Source organism: Myiozetetes cayanensis, unplaced genomic scaffold (assembly GCF_022539395.1).
Source record: "Myiozetetes cayanensis isolate MyiCay16 unplaced genomic scaffold, myiCay2020 scf3, whole genome shotgun sequence".
NCBI classification, from domain to species: domain Eukaryota; kingdom Metazoa; phylum Chordata; class Aves; order Passeriformes; family Tyrannidae; genus Myiozetetes; species Myiozetetes cayanensis.
In genome coordinates, this window is record NW_026087521.1 from 27,426,667 (window position 1) to 27,452,886 (window position 26,220).

The following is a 26,220-nucleotide window of genomic DNA, read 5'->3' on the forward strand; positions in this document are numbered from 1 at the left end:
CAAACACAAACCTTAACAGTTTATGGACAATAATATAGATTAAATTCAATATACTGGCTTGTTTCCAGAGCAAGAATAACAAATTGATCATAATGTAGAAATAAACCCTAACTATTTAGATTGCTGGTATCTCCTACTCATGTCTATAAATATGTTCCTCAAAGAATTGGTACCTGTAAAGTACTGATTTTTCTTATAGTTATGACAGTGTTTCAAGGGAGTAAACTTATTTTTTTACTTAAAGGAAGAAAATAATGTTTTTAAGGGAAGTGATTAATTAATAGATTATTTCAGTACTTCACTGTTACAACAGAAAGTGTAGCCTAGCAGTTCATGCTTTGTCCATATCTAACCTTGATTAGGGTGAACTTGTAAACAAGGGCACGTTATTCTCTGCAAACAATTCTGTTCTTCCTCAGTGAAATTCATGGCTGGTGTGGTAAGTAAAGAATAATAATAGGAGATAGAATAAAGTTATTAAGGTTGTTTGCAGAATTCAAACATAAAGGTGCTTTTAAAGGGAACCTGTAAGTTATTGTAAAAAAAGTCCTATAGCAACAGTGTAATTTGTTATTTAGTAAAGCCTTTCCATCACCCAAAAATATCTGGTTTTCCTTTTTAACTCTAGACATGTTGTCCTGTAAATCAGGTTTATAGGGAGGAGATTTCTTTATTAGTTGCAGGGTAGATGATGGTCAATAGCAGTAATCCTCTGGGCAAAATTATTCCCAGCCTGAGCTTAAAACAAGTTTTGATTCATTTATTATATTCTCAGTCTGCTTGCAGACCTCCTGCTGACATCAGTAATAAGCAATGTACTGAGAAAAACACAGAGCTTTGAAAATGAGATGTTATTTGTGTTTGAAAAGAGTATTTTAACATTTTTCTCTGTACTAATGCTGTCAAATTTTACATGCAGCAGTGGGATTTGCTGTGGTTTTATATTTTGGCACCAGCCTGTAATGTTTGTGCTATCATGCTGTATATTCAAGGAAAAAACTGGCAATATTATTTTTTCAGCCTACTTTTTGGGCTAATTAAGATAAAAGTTGTTGTGAATTTCATAAATATTAACCAAACTACACAGAAGTATGTCAGGACACAAAAAATATTGCTCAATCCTACTGAAAAAGCATTGTCACTTAGCAGCCTGTCCTTTGCTTAAATGTAGGAAAAAAGCTGCAATGGATCTGGGAAACAAGTGGTCCCTGCAAGGGATCAAACAAGAGAAATACTGCAATTTTGGTGATCTACTTCAGATTCTTTTAGATATCATGGGTTATTAAGCAACTAAATTATATTCAAGTAATTCAGCACCTGCTTCATCAAGCTACAGAATATGGAATTAGCTATATACTACTTCAGCTTCACTGATTTGATTATGTAGTAGAGAGATACTGGTGAATATACATTAATCCTATGAAATTAAATCAAGAAAATTAGCTGAAGATATTCCTAGGGGACTATTTGATGTCCATTTGCATAAAATGCTGTTATCTGCTTACTAAAATCACTTTTTTTTTTTTTTTTTTTTTTTTTAATGAGAAATGGAATGTAACAGAAGAACTGAGTTTACATAAAAATTTAAGCAACAATATACAAGTTCAAACCAGAAGTCCATTTAACTCCTGGCTCTGACAAGAGACAATACCAGATGATTAAAGCATAAGAATAAAATAAGTAATATTTTTTTTCCCTCTGTGGTTCCTAATATGGAGTATAGAGACTATACTGTTACTTTGTTCTCTGGATCCAGAATAACTAATACCCAAAAGCTTTATGGATTATAGAATGCCTCACCTGTTTTGAGCAGCTGTTTTTCATGAAAATGAAAAAACATTCCTATTTCTTCTTTGTTAAAGACAGTGCATTTCAGCAAGCTGTTTTGAATTCCACAAAATGTTTTATCAAAAAAAAAGAAAAACAAATTATCACTGAAGAAGTATATGAAGAATTTTCCCCTCATTACATGCATGAGAGAGGACTCAGTTCTCTGCTTTGTATTTTCCCATTGCTCTAACAAATCATCACATGCTTTGTATTTTTCACATTTTAATTTATTTCCATTATGTAATAATCTCTTTGGTTTAAATTTTGGTTGCAGGTTTCTCTTGGACTTGTGCATGCTCGAGCTACTCATATTCTCTGGCCTCCACAACGCTGGCAGAAGTTACAGCCAGTGCTACCTCCAGAGCGCAAACCGCTGCACAGAGAGCAGGAGTGAGCTCAGTGTTCAGACAGGACAACATTGACATGAAGTTTAACCAGCAAGAGTTGCAATGGTTATACCACCACCTGTAAGAGCTTTGCCAAGTGTGCTCTGATATCGGGTATCATATCATCAAATACGTGCAACATATTACAATTCCAGCTTAAGTGTAAAGTTCTTCAGGGGGTTTTTGTTTGTTTGTTCTGTTGTTTGGTGTATTTTTAAAATCTCAAAAATTATATGTTAATTTGGTTTGAAATAGCTGGTTGTAGAAGGATTGAATGTTCTTTCTTTTTTTTTTTTCTGGGAGCAGTAAAATGCTTGATTTATGTCTGTGCCTGTGCTTCACTGGATAAGAAACTATTAAAACCTTCAGTAAAATATTTTTATCTTTTACATTCATCTTGTTTCTTTTGTAACTGAATAGAACCTTTATTAATATAATTGATTGTATATGAAAAAAACCAACAAACCACTCAAAACATAATATACTTTGTCCTATAATTTCTGTAGCTGAAAAGTTTTTCAATGCATTTTACGTTCATTATTAAACTGAATACGTATTGCTTATTTCTAATTTCATTTTTGGGAGTGTTTCATATAAATATTCCTTGTATATTTTGCTGAAATAATATTCAGTCAAATGCAGGCAATGTTTATTTGTTTCTCAAGTAGAGTAAATCTTTGTTAGTACTGATTGCCACATTTCTTTGAAACTATGGAATTAGATGAGATACTATGCAATTAATACTATAATATATGGTTAATATAAATATACTCTGTGAATATGCAGTAAAGCTTCTGCACACATTATAAGTGAAAAGAACTTGAAAAATGACACATTTTACCTGCAGATCAATATAAACCAGCTTATTTTCATAATTATTGAATTTTACTTCAGATAGGCTAGTACTTTAAAAATTTAACAAATTATGCAAAAGATCTTTAAATATTTTCAGCTAGAAACATGCAATTATCAGAACTTCAGGCACAATTAAAATAAGTCTACAGCTCTTTGAAGGCACATATCTGCCTTATCAGTTAGATGATAGCTTCAATCACTATGAAAACTCTCTGTTACTGTCTAACCTCCTTAAATGCTCCAACTCTGTAGACTCTCTGAATGCTTTACTGTCTATGTGTGCCAAGATCTTCCTGTGTTTCAAAAAGGTGTTCTATAGGTCTCTGAACTCAGCTAAAACTAATGCAGCTTGTTGGGGTGTCAATTGCAGTAAATTCAGAATTATCCAGGGTTGGAAGGAGAATCTGGGAAACTACAGGCCTGTCAGACTGACCTTCATGCTGGGGAAGGTTATGGAACAGATTATCCTGAGGGCAATTACACAGCATGTACTGGACAATCAGAGGATCAGGCCCAGCCAGCATCGATTTAGCAAAGGCAGGTCCTACTTGACCCACCCAATCTCCTTTTATGACTGGGTCGCCCTCCTAGGAGGTGAAGAAAAGGCTGGGGATGTTCACCTGGACTTCAGAAAAACATTTGTTCCTGTCTCCCAGAGCATTCATATGGAAAAGCTGTCAGCCCATGGCTTGGACAGATTCACTCTTCACTGGGTTAAAAACTGGCTGAATATTCCGTGATGAATGGTGCTACATCCAATAACTAGTGGTGTTCCCCAAGGCTCAGTATGGGGTTCAGCCCTGTTTACTATCTTTCTCCATAATCTGGATGAGGGGATCAAGTGTTACCCTTGGTAAGTTTGCAGATAACACCAAGCTGGGCAGGTCGTTGATCTGCTGGAGGGCAGGAAGGCTCTGCAGAGGGATCTGGACAGGCGGGATCAATGGGCTGAGGCCTACAGTATGAAGTTGAACAAAAAGAAGTGCTGGGTCTTGCCCTTGGGTCACAACAACCCCATGCAACACTACAGGCTTGGGGAAGAGTGGCTGGAAAGCTGCCCAGCAGAAAAGAACCTGAGGATGATGGTTGACAGATGGCTGAACGTGAGCCAGCAGCATGCCCAGGTGGCCAAGAAGTCCAATGGCATCCCGACTTGTATCAGAAATAGTGTGGCCAGCAGGACTAGGGAAGTGCTTGACCACCAGTGCTCAGAACTGGTGAGTCTGCACCTTGAGTACTGGGTCCAGTTCAGGGCCCCTCACTGCAGGAAAGACATTGAGGTGCTGGAGCATGTCCAGAGAAAGGCACAAAGCTGGGGAAGGGTCTAGAGATTGAGTCATAGGAGGAGCAGCTGAGGGAGCTGGGGTTGTTTAGCCTGGAGAAAAAGAGGCTGAGTGGGGACCTTATTACTGTCTACAACTACTTTGAAAGTAGACTGTAGGAAGGTGGGGATCAGCCTCTTATCCCAGGCCAGGCAATTAGCAACAGGACACAAGGAAATGGCTTCAAGCTGTGCCAGGGAAGGTTCAAGTTAGACATCAGGAAGAATTTTTTCACTGAAAGGGTAGTCTACTATTGAACAGGCTTCTCAGGGAGGTAGTGGAGTTATCATCTCTGAAGGTGTTCAAGAAATGACTGGACATGGCACTTCGTGCTGTGGTTTAGTTGACAAGGTGATGTTCGGTCAAAAGTTGGACTTGATGATATTGGAGGTCTTTTCCAACCTTAATGATTCTATGGTTTTGATTGAAAACAATACTTAGCAATCTTTTTTTTTTTCCCAGATTAATTAAGAAAACTGAAATGAGGTAAAAAAATTTACTGCAGTCATAATTAATTTTGATGATAAGGATGTAAACACACATCCATGAAAGGACAAAGAAAGAGTCAAACATAAAAAGAAGTGGAACTAAACCAGATTAGATCAGTTTTATTTCCCTCATTTATTCAGGTCTTTATTTCCTCTTTTTCCACTAGTTCCAGTCCTTCCTTCCTTCTCCTCTTGAGTATCAGCTGGGCAGAAGTTCTTACGTATATTGACAAATATATGACAAACTGGAAAATTTGATTTGCTGACAGCTCACTTTCATTGTACCCCATACTGGTACCAGGCACATGGGCCTCCCACTCCAGGTCCACTGCACCCACTGTCATTAAAATCCTCTCCAAACATGCACACAGCCAGGAAGCTCCACACTCAGTGTGGAGTTTAATGAGGAACAAGAGAGATTGCAATGATTAGTCTCAAGTGTCGAAAGACCAGCACCTTTTATGTGTAATTTATTCCCTTCATACTCTTCTCTCTATTTTTCCACACTTGATCCTCCCCAAATCACCCGCATTTCACTGACTTTGGTCTCCTAAACATCCCACAAGCATTGCACAATACTGAAATACTCTTTCCTGCACCCCACAGCAAAACATGAACCTCTGGGCAATGTCACCAGTCTATGGGATGACATCCTCCCCATTGACTCCTAGTGTTAGCTGTCACCTGGGGGGCTAGTGACAGGAGCTTCAGTGCTCCTTTGTGGCTGAGGATGAGACTTTCACAATCTAATGACTCCTGCAGTAGTCACAAAGGAGTTAAATCATGATATTATTTGGCATCCCACACCTGCTGTTGTTCCTTGAGGCTCCTTTGTCTGTATGGAGACCACCTAACCTTATACAGGCTATGAAAGTTTAAATGTCCCTAGTATTCAGCTGTGACATGCCTCAAGGAATATTTATTCATTTATATTTGCATACATATATTTATAAATGTTTATGAATTGATATGGAATAGAGAATATGCCTATTAAGTCTGAAGATCGTTGTGAAGACTGCCATCATTTTAGAGAACGATTTTAAAGTGCAGTGATCTGAATTCAAGCAGAGACTCTAGTGGAATAATTACCTTTACACGTGCTGGATTAAGCTAATAGAAAATTTAGTTGTTACAGTGGATTGTAGCTGAGCATGAATCAACAACATACTGTTATGAATACATACTTTGTAAAGACCAGTACAGACTGTAAACATAAGAAACAATATTCTTTCATTCATGTACTGTATGATTTTAGAGAAACCTGAAAAATATGACCTATGAGAAATGCTGGAAGAGCTTGGGTTTATCATTTAATCATCAGAGTCTGAGACACAGTCTTCAAAACCATAGAAGATTGCTCTGAAGGGAAGAGAATCATTGGTTCTTCAGGTCCATCATGTGCAGGAGAATAATTAACAAACTTGCAAAGAAACAATTGGACTCTTAGGTTAGACACAGAGAATGAAATATTTGAATAATAAAAAATAATGAAACATTTGAATTGATTATTTTTTATTGTAAGGTTTTAAAATTTTATGTCAGGTCTGTTGGAGACAGATGGATGGATTAACTAGACTCTGAGACCCCACATCAGCTATTTTATACATTCTCTGATTAAGTATGCTGTGATTGGTAAGCCTGGTGGTGCCTCTGGTGCTGGGCAGGCAGTTACATCCATATCTACTTCCTTTAGAGTAATAGTTATGATTCTTTAGAGGCAAGCCTAACAGTATTACAGTAGCCTCATGAACCACTATCCTGTAATAAATATCTAAGGAACCTGTTTCCTGTAAACAAAGATATTTTGCTACATATTGTCATCAGATTGACACACACGACATTTTACATCATCACATAAGTTAGTGAATAGAAACAGCTTGATGAAATCATAAGCATAACAGATAATTCATTATCCAGAGTATAAAGAGCAAACTCATATTATCATAGCAGAAAGGACCAAGAAGTGGCAAAAACACATGAGGAAATATTTAGAGGTATTATTCATTATTGACATATTTGACTTTCAAGCTTCAGATATGAAACACATAATGAGAAGCCTGTTCTGGAGGTAATGAAATCAGTGGCAAAATTCTCATGGACTCAAGTCATCATGATTACTTTTCTAAATCAGGATCTTCCTCTTCAAACCACAGGCCTTCTGGTTGTTGGTGATGGCTCATATCTGCAATACAATAGGGAACTGATTTAATGGGAGTTAAATAAGAATGAGCACAAGTAAGGAGTAGGACACTAAGAAATGAAAGGATAACAAGATACTTTCAAACTTGATATATTTTTATGTATGAGGAGTCACATAAATACCTTTCCTGTGGCCCAAGAGAAAGAGACTAGAGTGCCAGAATGCACTTGTAGAGCCAGGAGAGATCTTGCAAACTGATCAGGAAGTGGTACTCTTAGCAGGCACGTTCAACTGTATCTGAAAGAGTGATAGAGCAAAGCTATGTACCTCAGCAATGTGCAAGCATCACAGCCTCACACAGAACACCAAAATGTCAATTGAGAAAGTGAATAGATGGTGTAAGGAATGAATGATCATCTAATGAATCTAAGGATCCTCAATTATATGCTCAGGATTTCCTGTGACAGAGAAACACCATAGCAAAAGATGTGCTGTTGAATTTCTTCCATCTATTAATTCCTTAAGATAACATACCTAGATGATGCAACATGAAGACTAGTAATCTGTTATTGCATGTACAAACCACTAGCTGTTCAGGTCTGAAGCCATAACAAAATAGATAATTTAGTGCAGAACTATCCAAGGAAAAGAAGGTAAAGGCAAGAAAATAGATTGCACTTTATTAAACAGTTTACACTGCCTGGTTCCTCAAGTATTAACACTGATGAAATAACAAACCAGACACTATAGATTGCAACTAATACATATGAACTCAAAGTACCACAGTATAGTCAAGTGATGACAGATATGAGCTCTTGCTATGTAGAACTTCATTTTCACATATCTTTCCCACTCCTTTAGATTTGTTTACCACACAAATCGGAGAGAGCTTTGAACAAACACTTGCAGCATATTACAAGTAGGACAGCTGTCAGATCATCATTCTGTAGCTGTGTTACTCAGGAGTCTAGCAGAGGATGAACCTGCATGCTTTTGTGCAACTTTGGTGATCCTTTGGTATTTTGCTATATTATGGAATAACTCTTTCTCTTTGGAATATTTCACTATCAGTTCTACTAAGATCAAGAAAATTATTACTTTCTTCCTTCCCACACCAACATGGTCTATTATTATCATGGTCTATTTAGCATTTTGTCCGAGATCATATAAGATACACATGATAGATTTGGAAAGAAAACCCAGAATTTCTTAGATCACAGTCTACCTTTTTCTTGGCAAGACTGTCTGTCATTTTACTGTCATTCATTGTCTTGCATATTTAATTCACAAATGTACCATTTGTGATATAAAATAAAAATCTAAATGAATGAAAAAGATCAGTGAAAACCAAAATTCCAAGTAGAGAGCTTAGCCTTCCACTATTGCAAGGTGAGAGGAAAAGCTGAGTATTTTTAGAGCTAAGGTTTCCTGTGGCATTATAGGCTCATAGAAGATGTAATGAGGCCATAATAGTGGTAAATACTATAGAAAATGTCCTTCCATAAATATCAAATTTCACCCAAAGACACTGGATTTGTGTAAATAGTATGCAACAGCCCTGTCTCACCACGCTGTTAAAGCTGTGCTTTAGTGCAGAAATAAACTGAAGTTCTTGAAGAAAGCTAGAGGACAAAGGCTACAAGAAAACCACATGGTAGTGGCTTAGGGGATAGACTTGGAATCCCAGAGGTAGTAGAGCTGAAATCCTGATCACTGCATCTATACTCCTTTTCAGTACTTCTTTTGTGTGAATTAAATGCTCAGACTAATAAATCTGGTCCCACATCTAAAAACTTAATTTTATCTAGTGTTTTACAGTAGTTCTTAATTAAAAAAAAAAAGTTTTCCAGCAGTGCCTCTTATGACCCTGGATGTTGTGGTTTTATTTATTTTTCTGTTTGTGAAATAAAAGATAAAACCATAAGCTGGTTTATGCAACTGCACCTCAAGAGACTTTTAAGCAGAACATTACATAGAAAATATTGCCAATAGTCAAACTATGTCACCATCCAAAGATCTTCTTAATTGAAATTATTAACAGTGTTGCTGGATAAGTAGTTCACCTTTGGAACATTTAGTAGTTAAAAACCCAAAAGTGTAGAATATTTAAAAAATGTAGCAGCTGTATCTGAATATCAGGTTATCCTGATCATACAGGGACAATAGCTTTAATTTTCAAAAAATATTTAATTTGTGATAACTTGTTGGAACCAAATTAACCCACCATATCACGTACTATCTTCCTCATCCCACTCACAAATGTCTCAGCATTTTATTTAACATCTAACCTTTTCTCATATCCTTCTATTAAATGTCAAAATTGAATTTTACATCCCTTGGAAGCTAAATGTAACACCCTCATATTTTTTTCTTATACACATTTCAATTAATAAATGAAACATAGAACAGCATTTCTTTAGCACTCCCTATAGATTTATCCATTTGATTACAAGTGTTAATCAAACAAATGGTCCTGAATTTTCTGTAGGACTTCAATGCCTCAGGATCTAAGATCACGCTGTAGTACTTAATTTTCTAACTTGCTTTTAATGAGCCTGAAATTAAATAAATGTATTTCCTTTATTCTCCTACATTCTTCCCTCATTACGAATCGGTGGTTTCTAAATCTGACATGAAATATCTTAAGGGTTCAGATAAGTAATCCATTTGTCCAGATATCCAGTAACCTGTTCCTGACAGAGGTTAGTAAGTTATACTTCCTATAATGAAGTTATACTTCCTATAATGAAGAGTCTGGAACAACCTGCCAAAAGGGAAATTACTTTCCAGCCCCAGGCAGTTAGTGTTATGCCCTGAGGCATGAAAGTTTAAATTTCTTACTTAAGAGTCCTTTCAGATTTGACTCAGCTATTTGCCTTTACAAACTGAGTCTTTTCAGATGTTGCAGCTCAAGTGAGCACTAAACATTTGCATAGATAATGAGAACATTCAGTTACATTAGAAAGAATAGTAGTAGTATTCTACCTTTTGTTGGTTAAATTATTCTCTTGATTCTCATGCTAATTAGTCCACATGCTCAATCTTTTTCTTCTTTTGAGTTGATGAGTTTCTTGAGATGGTGGTCCATGAGTCCATGGTCCCGATCTCCCACTGCCAAACTCAAGAGGCCATGGACTGGCACTAATCCCTTGCAATTACAAAGGGTACAGAGAGCCGTGGAGCCAACCAGTGGACAAGAGACACAGCAGGTGACAAGAGGCAGCCAGGTGACACAGGAGGACACCAACTAGTCAAAAGGAAGACCCCAGAATATGTGATAAATGCCCAGGTGGTCCTTTGTTCAGGGTCCCTCTTTTGAAGATATAAGGCCTGTTTCACCAATAAGACAAGGCCCCTGTTTCAGGACCCCTTTCTTATTCTCTGTAACTCTTTGGGCAAATTGTTAACTATAACTCTTGAGATGTTAGCATCAAGTGGATATTGTACACAGAAGTAATATCCAAGAAAATACATAAAACTGTGAAGAACAAAGGGCAGAGGGAAGCTGAAATCTCTTTTACCATGGAACTCTCAACTACAGGAATTTCTAACTTGTGACCAAGATAAGATATAAACCTTTGGAAAGAATATCCACAATGGGAAATAAATTTCTGTAAATACCTGACAGAACCTATAATAGCATTACCTAATACCTAGTAGTGAGGTCAGCTGATTGTTAAGGCTTTATTTTCAGTGAAAAAAAAGTTGTTAAGTCTCTAAAGGGAATGAACAATCATGTCTAAAAATAGCACCAAGGTGAAGCTTGAAAAAGAGAAGCTCACAAATACTGACAAAAATTATGACTAAGAAGGAAACTTCCACTTCTAGGCTTTAAACAGATTCCTTTGACTTTATCAATTATGAAGATATTTTTTCCTTCTGTCAGAGGTCTAGAGTGACAGAGGGTAAATGGAAAAGCCATACCATGATTTTTTCAAGTATTTCTTCATGAAAGTCAAGTGTGTTAAGGGTATTATGTTCTCACACTGTTTTAATAGTATTAAAAATATATCTTCTGTGCCTGAAGTTTGGAGATAAAATAAATATCTCATACCTCATTTTTTCTTTACATTTTTCTTTTTTAATCATCCAAATCAGGTGTTAGCTGACAGAAAGTGTTGCATAAACAGCAGACTAACACTCTATTGTTAAACTGTGTTTTCTCCCCTAAAATATAACAATAATTTCCACTTGGAGATGGTTCTCCTTCACAGCAGAAAACACTTCAGTGCTCACAGTGGGTCTAGAATCTAAAAGGACTTTTAGGTCTACTTCATGAAGGAATACCAAATCCTCCATAGAACTGTTTAGTCCAGATTCACTTGCAAAACTTCAGCCATTTAACTGAGACTCATACTAAGGGCTCTTCTTAAAAAAAAAATTTAAAGACAGGTCACTTCAGGGCATGCTGCAAGACTTACATGAGTTGAACCACTCTCTGAAGGAGCTAGTCTCTTTTCAGTGACTCTAAAAGAGCCTTTGGTGTTCTCAGTTAGGTTCTATTCATTTAAGTCTTGATTTTTTTTAATATGATTTAGTACTTTACTCAACAGATTGCTACCAAAAAACTTACAGAAGTCAAAATCAAGGCCAAATTGCCTCCTCATTCTACTTGAATTGTATTATAAAGATTAATCTTAAGCTTCTCTTTGATTCCACAAAATTATGTAGCTGCAGCTTTCCCCAGGTGCTGATTTCTTTCTTAGTAGATTGTCTCAGCTGGAGACAATGACTTTCAGATTTTAAAAAAATAATTTCCACCAAACCTAATGTCTATTTTTTCAAAGAAATATTGAAAATAATATTTAGACATTTTGCTTTAACTCACATATATCAGTCAGACTGTGCAGAAAGCTGCCAGTTATATCACATTTTACACAAGGTGAAGATCTGGATAACGTCAGTCTACTGGTGAGTTAAAAGGTTCCTGGTCCAGACTACTTTTTTTTTGTGTTAGCTCTTTTGTGGATTACTGATAGCTTTTTATTAAGACATCCCATTCTTGTCACCTACTTTTGAAATTAGTAGTTTTATGTGAGTCAATGAAACAATATAATTTGATTTGAGTAAATGAAAAAATATGTATTTACTAATTTCTTAAATGTTCACAGGAAAAAAAATCAAAATATTTTTTCTAGATCTTAGCAACTAAATAAAAAATTAATCATATGAGTAGGTGAAGTCTTTTTATAATACATGCTAAACACAGTAGTGCCTACTAAGTTTAACAAAAATAAAAGTTCTCTCTACACAGTTGGTTAAACTTATTTGGATTGCCTTCTGACACACTTCCAAATCTGACATTGAGTCTTCAATAGCTGGGTGCCAAGAGTGAAAGGGCCTATTCTTCAGGGGTTGACTTTTTAAGGTATTTTGAAAATCAGGTATTTTTCCTTTAGGTCATCTGAAGTGAAATGCCTGACTTGCAAAATCACTGGTCATTAGTGCAAATCACTGAAAGGTTGTGATAGTAATTTTGAACATATTTACTCTTTTGCTAACTGGGTGAAACTTCTGATGGGACTTTCTAAAATACTTAAAATAATTTAATGCACAAGTAAATACATTATCTTGATTGAAAGGTAATGGAACTTTTTATCCTAAATCATTTTAGGATAAATTCAAAGACTGATTTAATCATCTGACAGTCAGCATTTTAGCCTATCATTTAGGCTACAAGTTCTTTAGCCTATCACAAGTACTGTAGCCTATAATTTAGGCACAGGGAGTCTGATCCCTGTTGTGGTTTTGTTTCTCTTTCACACACACACACACACACACACGTTACTTAATCTTGTAGGTGTCTAAGGTATAAAAACTAGATTCACAAAAGTTTTCTGGTGCTACACTACTTCTCTAGTGAATTAGCATCTTTGATATGAATACCAAGTCTCCCTATGCAGCAAATAAGAAGAATTAGCTGTGGAAGAATGAGATTTTCAAAGTGCACTGAACAGGGCAATGTCCAAATTGTCGAAAGGTTAGTTAGTGTCTAAGGTTGTTATCAGTCCTATTAAATTTAAAGTGTCTGGAAAGAGTCTCAGGCATAGTTTTGTCTCAGAAAAATTAGTACTTTTTTTCAAGAAACACTGAATTTGGAAGTTTCTGTGGGCTGGTGACCATGTAAAAGGACCTGAGGTTGTTGGTCGACATCGGTGTGCCCAGGTGGCCAAGAAGGCCAGTGGCATCCTCCTGGCTTGTATCAAAAATAGTGTGATCAGCATGACCAGGGGAGTGATTGGCTCTCTGTATTTGGCACTGGTGAGGCCACACCTCGAATACTGTGTCCAGTTCTGAGCTATTCACTTCAAGAAAGACGTTGAGGTGCTGGAATGTGTTCAGAGAAGGGCAGTGAAACTGGTGAAGGGTCATGAGCATAGGTCTTATGAGGAAGAGTTGAGGGAGCTGGAGGTTGTTTAGCCTGGAGAAAAGGAGTCTCAGGCGAGACCTTGTTACTCTACAACTGTGTCAAAAGGAGGTTGTAGCAAGATGAGTGTTGGTCTCTTCTCCCACGGAACAAGTGACAGGGAAAGGGGAAATGGCCTCAAGATGCACCAGGGGAGGCTTAGATTGGATATTAGGAGAAACATCTTCACCAAAAGTGTGGTCAGCCATTAAAATGCCTGTTCCAATGCCCAGGGAAGTGGTAGAATCAGAATTCCTGGAAATGTTCAAAAGGTGTACAGATGTGGCACTTAGGAATATTATTTAGTGGTGAACACAGTGGTGCTGGGTTTACGGTTGGACTTGATGATTTTAGTGGTCTTTTCTAACCTTAATAATTTTATGATTCTAAACCAAATCAAACCAAAAAACCACACAAGTCCCTTTCCTGCAAAAAAAACCCCAACCCCATAGATCAAGCCTGGATGTATTGTGCACAGAGGAGGAATGCCAGCGTTATTAATAAAAGACAGCCTTTGCCCATGGCTGTCTCATGTCCTCTGACCTCCACTGCACATTCCTGTGAACAGAGAGTGTCTCTGCATTTTCTCTCATCATAGTGCCAGCAATAGCCTCAAAGGAAAAGCTGCAATGGTTTAAAAGTCTTTGCAATATTACTTTAAAAAATCATTAAGTATATTGGAGAAAGATAAAATGTTTATCACATCATGCACTCATACACGAGCAGAAATGGACAGAGCCTTGGCCAAGGGAGAAATTCTGCAATTTTCCAGCAGAACCTGGTGAAATGCAATGTATGTTTGTCCCACAGATTGGTGAATTGCCTGTTCCTAAGTAACAGATCAGGATCCTTCTTTCCTACCCAGTGTTACACGGTGGAGGGCTCACTGTGGTTTGTCTGGGTTATGTCCCTGAAGAAAATGCTGTATGAAACATATCAATGTCTTGGAATTTCTAATTTTTTATATAATGTTTTTTAAAACGTAGCATGCGTTGCCTAGTTGATGTCTGAAACATAAAAACATCTTTTCAGAATAGAAATATACAAATATACACAATTTAAATTAACATATAGATTCTAACTCTTTAATTATAGACTGTAAAGCTAAAATTATAGATAATTAATTAAGAAAGCACACATTTAGCACTGATACTTCTTCAGTTCTTTAAACATCAGTCAATTAAGGAAATAAAGAAACTGAAGCGATGTTTATTTACAATAATCTGTCCTTAAGCCTGTAAATGGGTTTGAATACATGTTTGTCTCAGTTCTATCTGCATGGATGAAAGGTGTTGATATTAATAAAACTAATTTTTTATCAAGGGAAGATCTACACTATGACATTACAATCAGAATTGATTGGCCTCATTGAAAGTTTAGCATATTACAAGAGCTACCAATACATGGACAGGAATAGGATAATTCCCTTAATGTAAATAGTTGGTATTTTATTTAAAGAGAAAAAGGTATAGTGATAGAAATTATTTCTTTTAATGACACAAGGAAATACAGCCATTTATGACAAGTCACAGATATGTCTGTTCACCTAATTTCGATACTTAGTTTCAGAAGATTTGAGTGTCACAGAATTGTTAGCAATTCTGTTATACATATTCAAGAAATCATTATTTTATAACCACAACATATAAAGCAGGTAATAATTAATGCTTCTTTCTTTCGTTTATAAACTCCTATGTCTGTGTCCCCCAGGGAGATACACAGTAGAAATTTCATCTATTTAGCTCATGTTTAACATTATCAGAAAGATGTGGTACTACAAACGCAGTAGTATTTAGGTAAATCATCTGATCAGGCTACTAATTTACTGAACATGATGACTGCCTGTCATATTATGCTGAAATGTTTCATGGCAGGATAACTGCAATATTAGATCCAGGGGCTGATGAGAAGTTCAACTTGTCCAATGGAAATATCTTGAAAATGTAAAAGGCTTTTAAACTTCCTGGAATCTTAAGTGGAGCTATGTCTGCCTGCAAAACTCCATAAATAAATAAAAATCCTCATGGCTTTTGCTTGAAGCTTGTTGATGGCCCCAAGAGGGTTAGTTACTGCCTAGCTGCCTGTAGTTCCTGAGCCTGTGTTCCCCTGTCCTCACTCAGTACCACCCCCTTGCCGAGCCCCAGAAACATAAGGGCAACATATGAAAGGCTTGGAGGGTTGATATAAACAAAAAATTTATTTTACTCATTGGCAAAAATAATAAAAACATGTCAGAAGGAGAACAGTTTACTTCCCAGAGTAGTTGAAGGCCAGGTGTTGGAGAGGAGATGCTTCTCTGCCTCACCCCTTGCCCTGATTTACCACTGTCTCCTCATTACCCATGTACAGCTTCTCATTTTGTCTTTTCCATTTAACATATGTCTTCTATAATTTTACCCGTCTGCAATCTCTGACAGTACTTATCTATATCTATCATTCAAATTAAAGGCAAAGTGTTAACATTTTATGCTTTTTCATGTTCCTTTTTTTGTACTTATTAGTGATTTTGTAAATTATGTGTTGTCTATTGTCTTCACTACCAAATCTGTGTGCTTACAGGGATTACTGGACACAGAAAGCCTAACATAAATGCTAAGTCTTGATTTAAACTTCACAATGGTAGTTCATAAATGACAGGTTAAATCCCATAATTGTCTTAATCCCACCTTCATTGAACACACATTTCTGCCCCTCTATTCTGCTCTCATGAGACCCCAGCCAGAGTATTGCATCCAGTTCTCTGGTCTTCAGTAGAGGAAAGACAGAGACTTGGAGTGGGTCCAGAGGAGGGGTGAGACATCTCACCTATGAAGAAAGGTTGAGAGCTGGGGTTGTCATGAAAGGAGAAGGCTCCAGGGATACGTTATTGTGGTTTTCAGTACTTGAAGGGGCCTATAAGAAAGATGGTGTCGTGGTTTTGCTCTGGGTCAATTTGCTCTCAAACCCCCCCACACAATTACTATAAGTTGAGAGAAGATTTATGCAGACAAAAGAGACATGATTTTGGGAAAATAGTATTAACATTTTTTATTAGCAAGATAAAAAAAACCCCTAAAGAACTATATCTACAACAATTCTACTTAAATAAAATACTCTGTATTTCCAGAAATACCTCTCCCCCCTTTTTATCAGTCCAAGGAAGAGAAGCAGTCTCTTTCTCCATTCTCAGAGTTCCAGGTCTTTTCAATAACTCTGCAGCACTCTAAAGCTCTTCTTCTGTTATCTCAGGACAGCAATTCCTTTTTGTCGCAGCTGGAACTCTTTTTTCTTTCTCTTTCTTTTCTATGTCAGCCTCCAGGGCTAGGCCCAGCCCCCTCCTGGGCTAAGACTGGAGGCTGGGGGGTTACCCAGGTCCTGAAGGTCTTCTCTTCCATGGACTGCAAGGGGACACTTGCCTACCATGGATCTTCACCACAGGGTTACAGGGGATAATGGCTTTTGAGTCCACCCCTGTTCCCTGTGAGGTCCCTCCCCACGGGAGAACAGTCCTTGATAGACCTCTCTGACATGGGTCTAGCATGGATCGCTCACTTGGATCTTAACATCTTACCTGAGCTGTTCTCGCTCCAGCGTAGTTTTCCTTTTCAGGGTCACAAATCTTCAACAGGACTCTGCCTCACCTCAGGTCTCTCATAAAGTCTCAGTTTCTTCATGTGTCAACTTATTCCAGTGTAGGCTCCTCCATGAGCAACATGGGGGTCTCCTCACCCCAACAAACTACTACAGGTGGCAGGGTTTATTTTCAGTCTTTTCCCTGCTGAAGGGAGAGATAGAGGGAGCGAGAGAGAGAGGGGGAAGAAGCAGGCCCCCCTTCGAATTTCTCTTCTTTCTCCTGCTGCAGCTTTGGCCATGAACACTTTGTTATCTCTCTACCGGAATTCTTCTGCAGTGGTTCTCATCTAAGCAGTCAGTCCTTTAAAGTTTTTTTTTCTCTACTCTCCTACAGGAGAGAAGAGGGGGTTTCAGTGCCACCCCTACCCCCGGCCCAGGGGTGGGGGAGGAGGGAGACCTGACCCCCACCTGGGGCCTGCCACTGCTCCTACATGGCTACCTAATTTCAGCTGCTACTAATTTCAACTGCTCCACCACCTTCTCTTCCGTTTTCTTACATATGTAATTAGCAAAGGCTTTACTGAAAGATTTGATTGGCTTTTTCTCTGGAAATCCATCTGGACAAAACTATCTTCAACCCCAGGGGCTGGCTGGTGGGCAAAACCATGACAGATGGGGATAAACTTTTTAGTAGGACCTTTCACCATAGGATAAAGAGTAACAGTTTTAAACTAAAAGGGTGTTGAAGGTTGTTGAAGAAGTTTTTAACAGTGTGGGTGGTGATACACTGGAACAGATTTCCCAGAGATATGGTAGATGCACTCCACTGGAAACATTCAAGGTCAAGTTTGACTGGGCTCTGAGCAACCTGATCTTGTTGAAGATGTCCCTGATTTTTGGAGAAGGGTTGGACTAGATGACCTGAAAAGGTCCTTTCCAACACAGACTACTGTGTGATCCTATTATTTCACAACATCCTAAAAATCTGAATTAAATATGCAGATTGTTGGCAAGAATTGGACTCTGATAATCCTTGAGGGTTCCTTCAAACTCAGGATATACTGTGAGGTATAATTTTAAATATGGATTGGGCAACTTTGGTGATAAGAGAATCACAGATTCAGTGAAATAACAACTGTTAGAGAATCCCAGTTTTAATTAAACAACAATTGAAAGAGTTGTTTATTGTATGGATGTATGGATGTGTATTGTATGGATGATAGTATTGCCCACTGTCCTGATCTCATCATTCCATCTCAAGAAAAAAATGGTGCAAGCTAGTTAAACAAATAATGTTATCCCAGTCTGCTCATGTGAAATAACTCTGATAAGCATTTTGGATTGTGGCTCTGCGACTGTATCAAAATATTTTAAAGTATGTTTTGAAAAATACAAGTAATTTTACAAAACTTAAATCTAAATATTTAAAATGTATTGTTATTTTAGTTTCTATATAAGCAATCGGAGAGATGAAAATTATGTGATACAATTTTAATGTAAGAAAAGATAGTCTTCTCTATACTTGCCTCTAACTTTCAGAAAAATTTATCTTGATAGTTCTCAAATCTTTCACCCTAAAGCAAGTTTGTTGTCTGGTGTTGTTTTTAACTCTCCTCATGACAATGTTGAAGGAAAAGACTTAGCAGATAGTCACTGGGAACACAAGCATTGCTCTCACCATCAATTATGTAAACATGCTGACAGCCACATAGTTCTTAAGTCTAACATAAGAAGATTTATATAACATATAAACATAACATAACATAAACATTTATATAACATAAGAAGATTTAACTTTTTATGTAAAGTTTCTTTGCTCAGAACGGCACTGGGACATTACCTGTAAAAATATATTTTAAATATAAGTTTTCTGAAAACTATAGACATTTACTTATGAAAAGTTTAGTTTGTTCTGGTTTATTGCTTAATTTGAGTCAGATTTTCAAATCCTTAAAGCAATTAAATTTTCCCCAAGGATTTGTTCTGGAATATATAGAACTAAGTATTTAGTAAAATTCTGTTTTAAATTAGCTGTGAGAGTTTGAATATATGAAATGCTATAACCCCATTCATTTTTATCTGTATCATTTAGTTGAGGAAAAGTAGAGGGTCATTTAACAAGTAGCATTTTTTTTTGTCCAGTGAAAACTACCTTACTTTTTAATCACATAATAAATATTGTAGACACACCATTCTAACAATAAATGTAATCATATACAAATACTTGAAGTTTATTCTTCTGCAAAAGAGTGCAGTGTTTTATTTCAATTAAAAATATAGAGAGGAAGGATTAAAAATTAGAAATTAAGAGATTGTCTTCAATCAGATTTGCAAAGTGCCTACTGGGAAAGAAAAGCTCATGAGACTGTGAAACACTGAGTCTGTAACACTAAGTCAAGATTTGATAGCTCTTTTTTCTGATTTCTCATACCAAGTTATCAAATGAGGTGTTTTCTGCATTTTTAGACTGAATCTGTTCTTTCAGTTTTCACCACTGGCAAGCATGCTATTGAATATCATTGAAGTCAGCAGGTTTTCAAGTTCAGGCAAGTCCTTGATTAGGCAAGTCCTTGACTAACCAGTGTGTCTAGACAAATATTATTTTCTTCTATTCTGCTCCACATATTGCATCTAATATAATCCCATTGCAATTTATTTCAGAAATTACATTATTAATTTACTTGTAAAACCATTTTTATAGCATATATTGATATTTCATTGGCTAGATCCCAGCCCTTGCTGAAACCTGTGGGAAAAAAAGAGATAGTTTGCTCTGGAAGAATTAATGGTTTTACAGAAAAATTTGTTCACTTAAAACCTTGGGAGAAAAATTTGACTCAGACTAAGGCTTTTGTTTCAGATGCCAGTACAAGATGCACTTGCTAGCTCATTAACTTTCTACTCTGCTCTCTCTCTGATGTGTAGTGTACTGTGGTATATCAGCATGTCAAACACATTGTTTGGTATTAGGTTTCTTGTCCTTCACTTCATTTGTCATATTTTTCATATTCCTACTGTGACCATCACTCTTCAAGACAGAAGCATATCTCATGTATAAAAGGAAAGCAATTTTAAATCCCACCACTGTGAAGTATGAAGTATGTGAGAAATCATCAGGGAAAAAAAAGAATGAGTAATGAAGAGACATCTAAATTTCTCATCTCCTTTTCATTTGGACATATTGTACAACAGTAGAGGAGTGAATGTATCTCCTGCTCCAGCAGATCTCAGAAAACTCTATAATCATGACAAAGGTAAATACCTGGACAGATTAACTTCAAGGAGACAAAATATTCCATGTATAGTAAAAGCTAGTTCTAGGAAGTGAATGAGCCAGGAGAAAATTACTGAGGAATGTTGCAAAGGAAAATTTATTTCACATAAAGTTCTATCTTGATAACTGTTGTAATAGAAAGAAATATCAGTGGGTAACTCAAAATAGTAAGAGAGAAGGATGTACAGCGGATGAAGGTATTGTAACTGTAAATCAAGTACCAAGACATAAAGACATAAAGTGACATAAAGCATATGGAAAAAGAAATTGGCTTTCTGGAATTTTGCCATGCAAAAAGACTAGAGAGTCAGTTACATAAAGCTGAAAGATTGTCTGTTGGTAACAGCAGGCACAGAATTACAGTATTGATCTTGACTAAGTATGTTAGACAATCTTGATGCCATTTTAAGGTTTATTTATATTCAGTTTATATTGGTTGAATTTAAGCTGAGGTTTGCATTATGATATTCAAGAAGATTGTCTTGGAAAGGAAAAACAGATTTTGGATAGTGAAATAGAATCTAAAAGACTATTTAGATAAGTATCCTGAGCAGGTTTTACTAGTATGCATGACTAAATGTAGGGTACCTCACATTGCACAGTGGATAAGTTAGTAAGTAAGATTTTTGTATTTAGTCTTCAAGTCTGAAGTACTTTTTCTTGTAAATTGAATCAATAAGGATAGGTTAAAATGTAAGCTTAGAGAACAGTATCTAAGTCTTTCCTTTGCTCAGATCAAAACAAATCCAGACATTAAAGCAGCTGACAGAAAAAAACATTTTGGTGTCATTTCTTCATTGAGACATTCAGAAAAAAATGTTATGGGAAGACACGGGTTTAAAATTTTGAAATTCGGATGATTACGAAAAATATGAAAATGGTATAAATAGATATTTATGATATTATTTAAATGGGTTAATTAGTTTTGATGGATTTTTTTTTCTGTGCTCTGGTTTTCCAAATATTATCATGGTGATACAGGGAAGCAGCTTTTGTTAACTTCACGTAAAATTCTGGTTAATAATTATTAGAGGATTTAAATTAATTATGGTCTGTGAGAAATTGAATTTAACAGAGCATATGTTCCATCTTCTTTTAACAAAATTTGATTTAAACTAGAGATGTAAAAGACATAGGATCTAACTCAGGGTCCAGTAGAGAGTGGTTTGACATTAAAAAAAAACAACCAAACAACTCAAAAATAGTCTGGATTTGAGAATGCACACAAAGGATGCTGCAGCTATCCATATAGAAAGAAGGCCACATCTTCCATGTGAAGGCCACAACCCCCATCAATTAGAAATGGGGAAATTTCCAAAGAACACAGTTAATGCATACTGATGCAAGCAAGAAGGAGGACCAAAAAAGTCTTGGAAGGAGAGGGAGAATAATTTATATTTTTCTGGATAGCCTAGTCCCACTTCTATTTTGTCCATATTTTCTTTTCTCCTTTGGGCTCGGTGAGAAGTTAACTCTTCAGCCAAGCTGGACATTGGCTATTCTTGCTCAACTGGCTGCACACTTTGCTGAGAAAGACAGGTTATTATAGAGCTGTGATTCCCTGCAGTAAGCAAACCAAAAATGCAACTGAACAAGATGACACTGCACACAAACGAAATTAAACTAGTAATAAATGATATCTGGCACCTTCACTAAGCTCAGGGAATCAGGTAGCAGTTATGGTTGGAAGTGTGTTTTGAATTCAGGTGATGACACTTCATTTTTCTTCAGATGACACAAGTTTGTGTTGTGAAAATTGGTAAGGAAAGAATTTGTGGAGGTGTGCCAAGAAGCATGAGTGTCATAAGGATGACCACTGTAATGACTGTTTCATCTATCTACATTGTTCAAATAATTCAATCATCTATTTGGAAAGAAAACAATATGGCAATTTGGTCAGCAAATGCTTTTCCATAACTTAAAGTTTTTGAACTCTATATACTTGTATTTAGCTTCTACTTCTTTTACTTTAGTAATCTTTCTATTAGTTTTTCTTCATTAATCACAGTCCATAATTCTTATTTTCACACTTCTGATCAGTTTGATAAACTTTCTCTCTCGCTGTCACTGGTGTAAAATCCTTTCTCACTTTTTAAAAATTTTATTCTCGCTATTCCTAGTTTTCACTCTGCTGCTTAGCTACTGATCCAGAGTATATCCTTTTCCGTAAGTGTTCATTTTTTTCATAGCCTTCAAAACATTTCTTTTGAGTTTTCCAAGAATGTTATTATGCAACTCAGCCTTTTAGAAATAATAACAATAATCCAATACATATAATAACATTAACAATAACAAAATATATTATTAATAATAATACTTAATATAAACCATTGTTTCAGTTCTTTCCTCTCACAGTATCTTTGAATATTGCATTTTGAAATTCATGAGGTATCATAAAATCAAATGCTACAAAGTTATAAGCCATATGGTATGTGCAGCAAAGCAAGCTGAGATTTAGAGCATAGTTGGAACATGGTGGGTGATAAAAACTCCATTGATGAATACCTTACATAAACAAGGTGAAATGTGTCTTCTAGTGTATCGTTGTTTTATTTTTTTCCAAATGTCACAGTTTTTTTGCTCTCACCTTGTCAAAATGATTCAAGAAAAGTGCAACAGGTTTGGCTGGATTTTTTTGAAGGAAAATTATCTTATTTGACAGATTTTGACTTTAACATCTGGAATTAAATGGTGTCTATTTGGAATGTCATAAAGTCATTTAAATTCTGAGATTAAGAGAACAGCCTGGTCAGAAATGCACAGTTTGAAACAGTGACTAGGCCAGAACCAAAACATTCTCTGAATGTGGTTAAATAGGACATTGACCTGTAAGTCAGTCCATAACCATGTTGTTAAAATATAGAACGTGCCAAAGATTTGAACTCTAAGAAGAAGTTTAAATTAACTGAATAGTCATCTGGATACATTTTTGAAGAAGGAATTAATTGGAGGGCAGACTGAAACTTCGGGGTTAAGAGAGGTCTTGTATGGATTGGTTTGATTTTTTTCTAGATGAAAACAAATTAAGTGAAAAAAGCAATCCGAATGATAAAAGGGTTTAAGACTCAGTATATTACATGGTTTCATGCTTTATGTATTCCTTTGCTGCAGTCCTAATCAAGTTGTAAGTGCGTCTAAAGCAAATCAGATACTGTAGGTAAAATGGAAATTATTCAACATGACCAAGTGGTTTCTTTGAAAAATATATATCCCTGGGCTATGAGTACTCAGAATCAATGCTCAGTGCTCTATTATGGATGGCAGACAATATTGTGAGGCATATAAAAAATATTCATGATGTTAACTTCCTCTGTCACTGAAATGTCACTGGGTTGTCAAAATGAATAACTGAAAACTTATGTATTCAGTTTAAAAATCTCTACAGAGAAATGATACCTGATATATTTAACAATGACATTCCTGTATGAATTAGTGTATTTAAAGAAAGAAATAATAAAGGAAATATTCATAAAAGGAAGAAATATTTTATAGGGAAAGAATTCTAATGAAAAATAATTACTGATTATTATATTTATATATATATATATATCTTATTCTTCACAATTGTGTCTATGAAATAAGCACTCAGGGAAAAAAACACAAACCCTTTGCTATGTTACTGATATGCAAATATTTGTAGGTAAACAATGCATAAGCAGAGTTATGCCCAAGAGGCCACTCTGTATGGGGCTTTCTCACAAACACAATGTTGTGAATGGTTTCTATAGGGTGACTCTGGAGGTTACAGTTCAATTAAGTGGAACTGGAGGTTAATGAACAGGCAATATATCGGCATAAATAAATGGATGTACCTCTTGATTAATTGTATATGGAAATAAATTTTTATCAATACATATTTTCTCATTCACAGTCAGATTCAACTAACCAGGATTTGCTTAAATGATTCTTTCATTAGTATGAACAGAGGGACTGCTCACATTTAGGCTTATCTGGAGGGACAGTAATACATAAAACATGGATTGTTTTTCTTTTCCTTTGCAATGATTCAGGACTTTTTTTTCTGTTTAGACTTTATGAAGTCTAACAGCTCAGATACAGGGTAATTAAGGAAAATAACCAAACTATTTGGAAATGTCTGTGAATCTTTTTATTCCAGAGCTCATTTTGCTACTACCAGCTAAAAATCTATATTCAGATTTTGACAGGGTAATTATATGACAACTCAAACAGGAGTGACAGATGTATTCAGAATGCGTCATTCCCAAGAAACTGCACTTTGTCCCGCTAATTCTTTGGAGACATTGTGAAAATACATGTTCATGGAGATATTACAAGATGGTGTCTGAGTTGCTATTTGTAAGTGTGTAACCACTGTTCACTCATAATAGACCATGTGTGTCCTTCTTAGCAGCATTACACAAAAATCTGAATAGAAGAAACTGTATGATCAGTATAAGAATTTGCACCATACTTTGATTGCTAGCTAAAGTCTGTTCCCAAGTCATATTTTACCCACTGAGGTCAAGTCAGCTAGAAGTGTTTTGCTTTGATTTGTGAAAGAGAATTACTTGAGTGCTGTTTCTTTCCACCTCTGTTCCAGTACTTGTATAAAAAGGTTATGCATGAAAAAATACTGAAACCCTGTCAATATTTCTTCCTGTACTGGGAATTTGACCTGCAAGATGTAGAACATCTGCTACTAGTGATTATCTGGGATTTAGAGTTGGATGGTGAGTTAATATGAGAATAGACTAGAGCAATTAAATATAAAGTGTACGGAAGATTAAGAGAAATAATCTTGTGTATTATTGCTTTTTTTTTTGCTACACTTCTCGTGCTCTAGAGCACTTTGCCTATCGTTGGTCAGATAAAAGTGAAATGATAAATATAAACATAAATTTTGTTTACCAAGTAAGCGTGCTAGGTTCCTGTTTCCTCCTACACTGTGCCTGTATAGCTGTCTCATTATATTGAAGTTTCACTGCCCTATGGTACTGCATTTAGAAACAGAACTGTGAACTTGTAACTTTCCACATTTTCACATTAATTATGTTGAAATATTTGCCTCACTGTGAGATTAAAAGGCAAAAAAGGTTATTAATGGCAAAGTAAAATGTACTTTTCAAGTAGCTTTCTGAAAGCACTCTATTGTACAATGGAGTTTTATTTTGAACACAAAAATATAAGTGTACACTCCCACTGACATTCATGCAGAGGGAGAAAAAAATTTTATGTTGAGAATGTGATTAAGGCATTAAGGTGATTTCGCTCAGAACACTGTTTCATCCTATTTCAACAGAACAGGAAATCATTCCTTTAGTTCTAGTGCCTGAATTTTATAGGATAAAGCTGAATCATGGAATCATATAATGATCTGAGTTGAAAGGGACCTTTAAAAATCATCTAGCTTAACATCCCAACATCTTACCCTAGAGCAGATTGCTTAAACCATCATTCAACCTGACCTTGAATACTTCCAAGGATGGCACAACTTAAACTTCTCTGAGCAACCTGTTTTCATGTCTCATCAACCTCATAGTAATGAGTATTGTCCTTATATGTAATCTAAACCTACCTCTTTTCAGTTTAAAGTCATCACCCTTAGTCTGACTGATACAGGTCCTGGTAAAAAGTCTTTGTCCACCTTTCTTATAAGCCCCCTGTAAGTACTGAAAGGTGTCCTGATCCATTCTCCAGGTAAAAAAGTTTATTTCTCTTATTTAAGACTTTAAAAAGTTAATATGATTGAATTTGAAAGATTTTCAAATGAAATTGTAAAGACTTTTTGGATAAGTCTCAAATTTGCATTTTAATTTTAAGATACTTATATCTTCATTTCTAGAGAAATACAGCCACTGCAAACTTAACTGTCTTAAAGATGCTTACAGATAGCCTTTATAAATGTGATAATATGAAGCTCAGGAGACTTATTCAAAACAGTGCCAGGGATCTTGGAGTTGACATTTAGATGTAAATTGTGATACTGAGTTCAAGACAGCAATGAAG

At 36.0% G+C, this 26,220-nt stretch overlaps 1 protein-coding gene across 3 annotated transcripts in view; it reads left to right on the top strand.

Moving 5' to 3' along the window:
* IMMP2L (inner mitochondrial membrane peptidase subunit 2) overlaps positions 1–2,605 on the top strand; it is a 410,416-nt gene extending 407,811 nt beyond the window's left edge. For all 3 annotated transcript variants that reach the window (XR_007629942.1, XM_050323972.1, XM_050323973.1), the window contains one exon: positions 2,105–2,605. Coding sequence is in view for 2 of the 3 variants with exons in the window: in XM_050323972.1 (XP_050179929.1) it covers positions 2,105–2,224 (120 nt within the window). In the remaining variant the exon portion in view is untranslated. The remainder of the gene's footprint in view (positions 1–2,104) is intronic.
* The last annotated feature ends 23,615 nt before the right edge of the window (positions 2,606–26,220 follow it).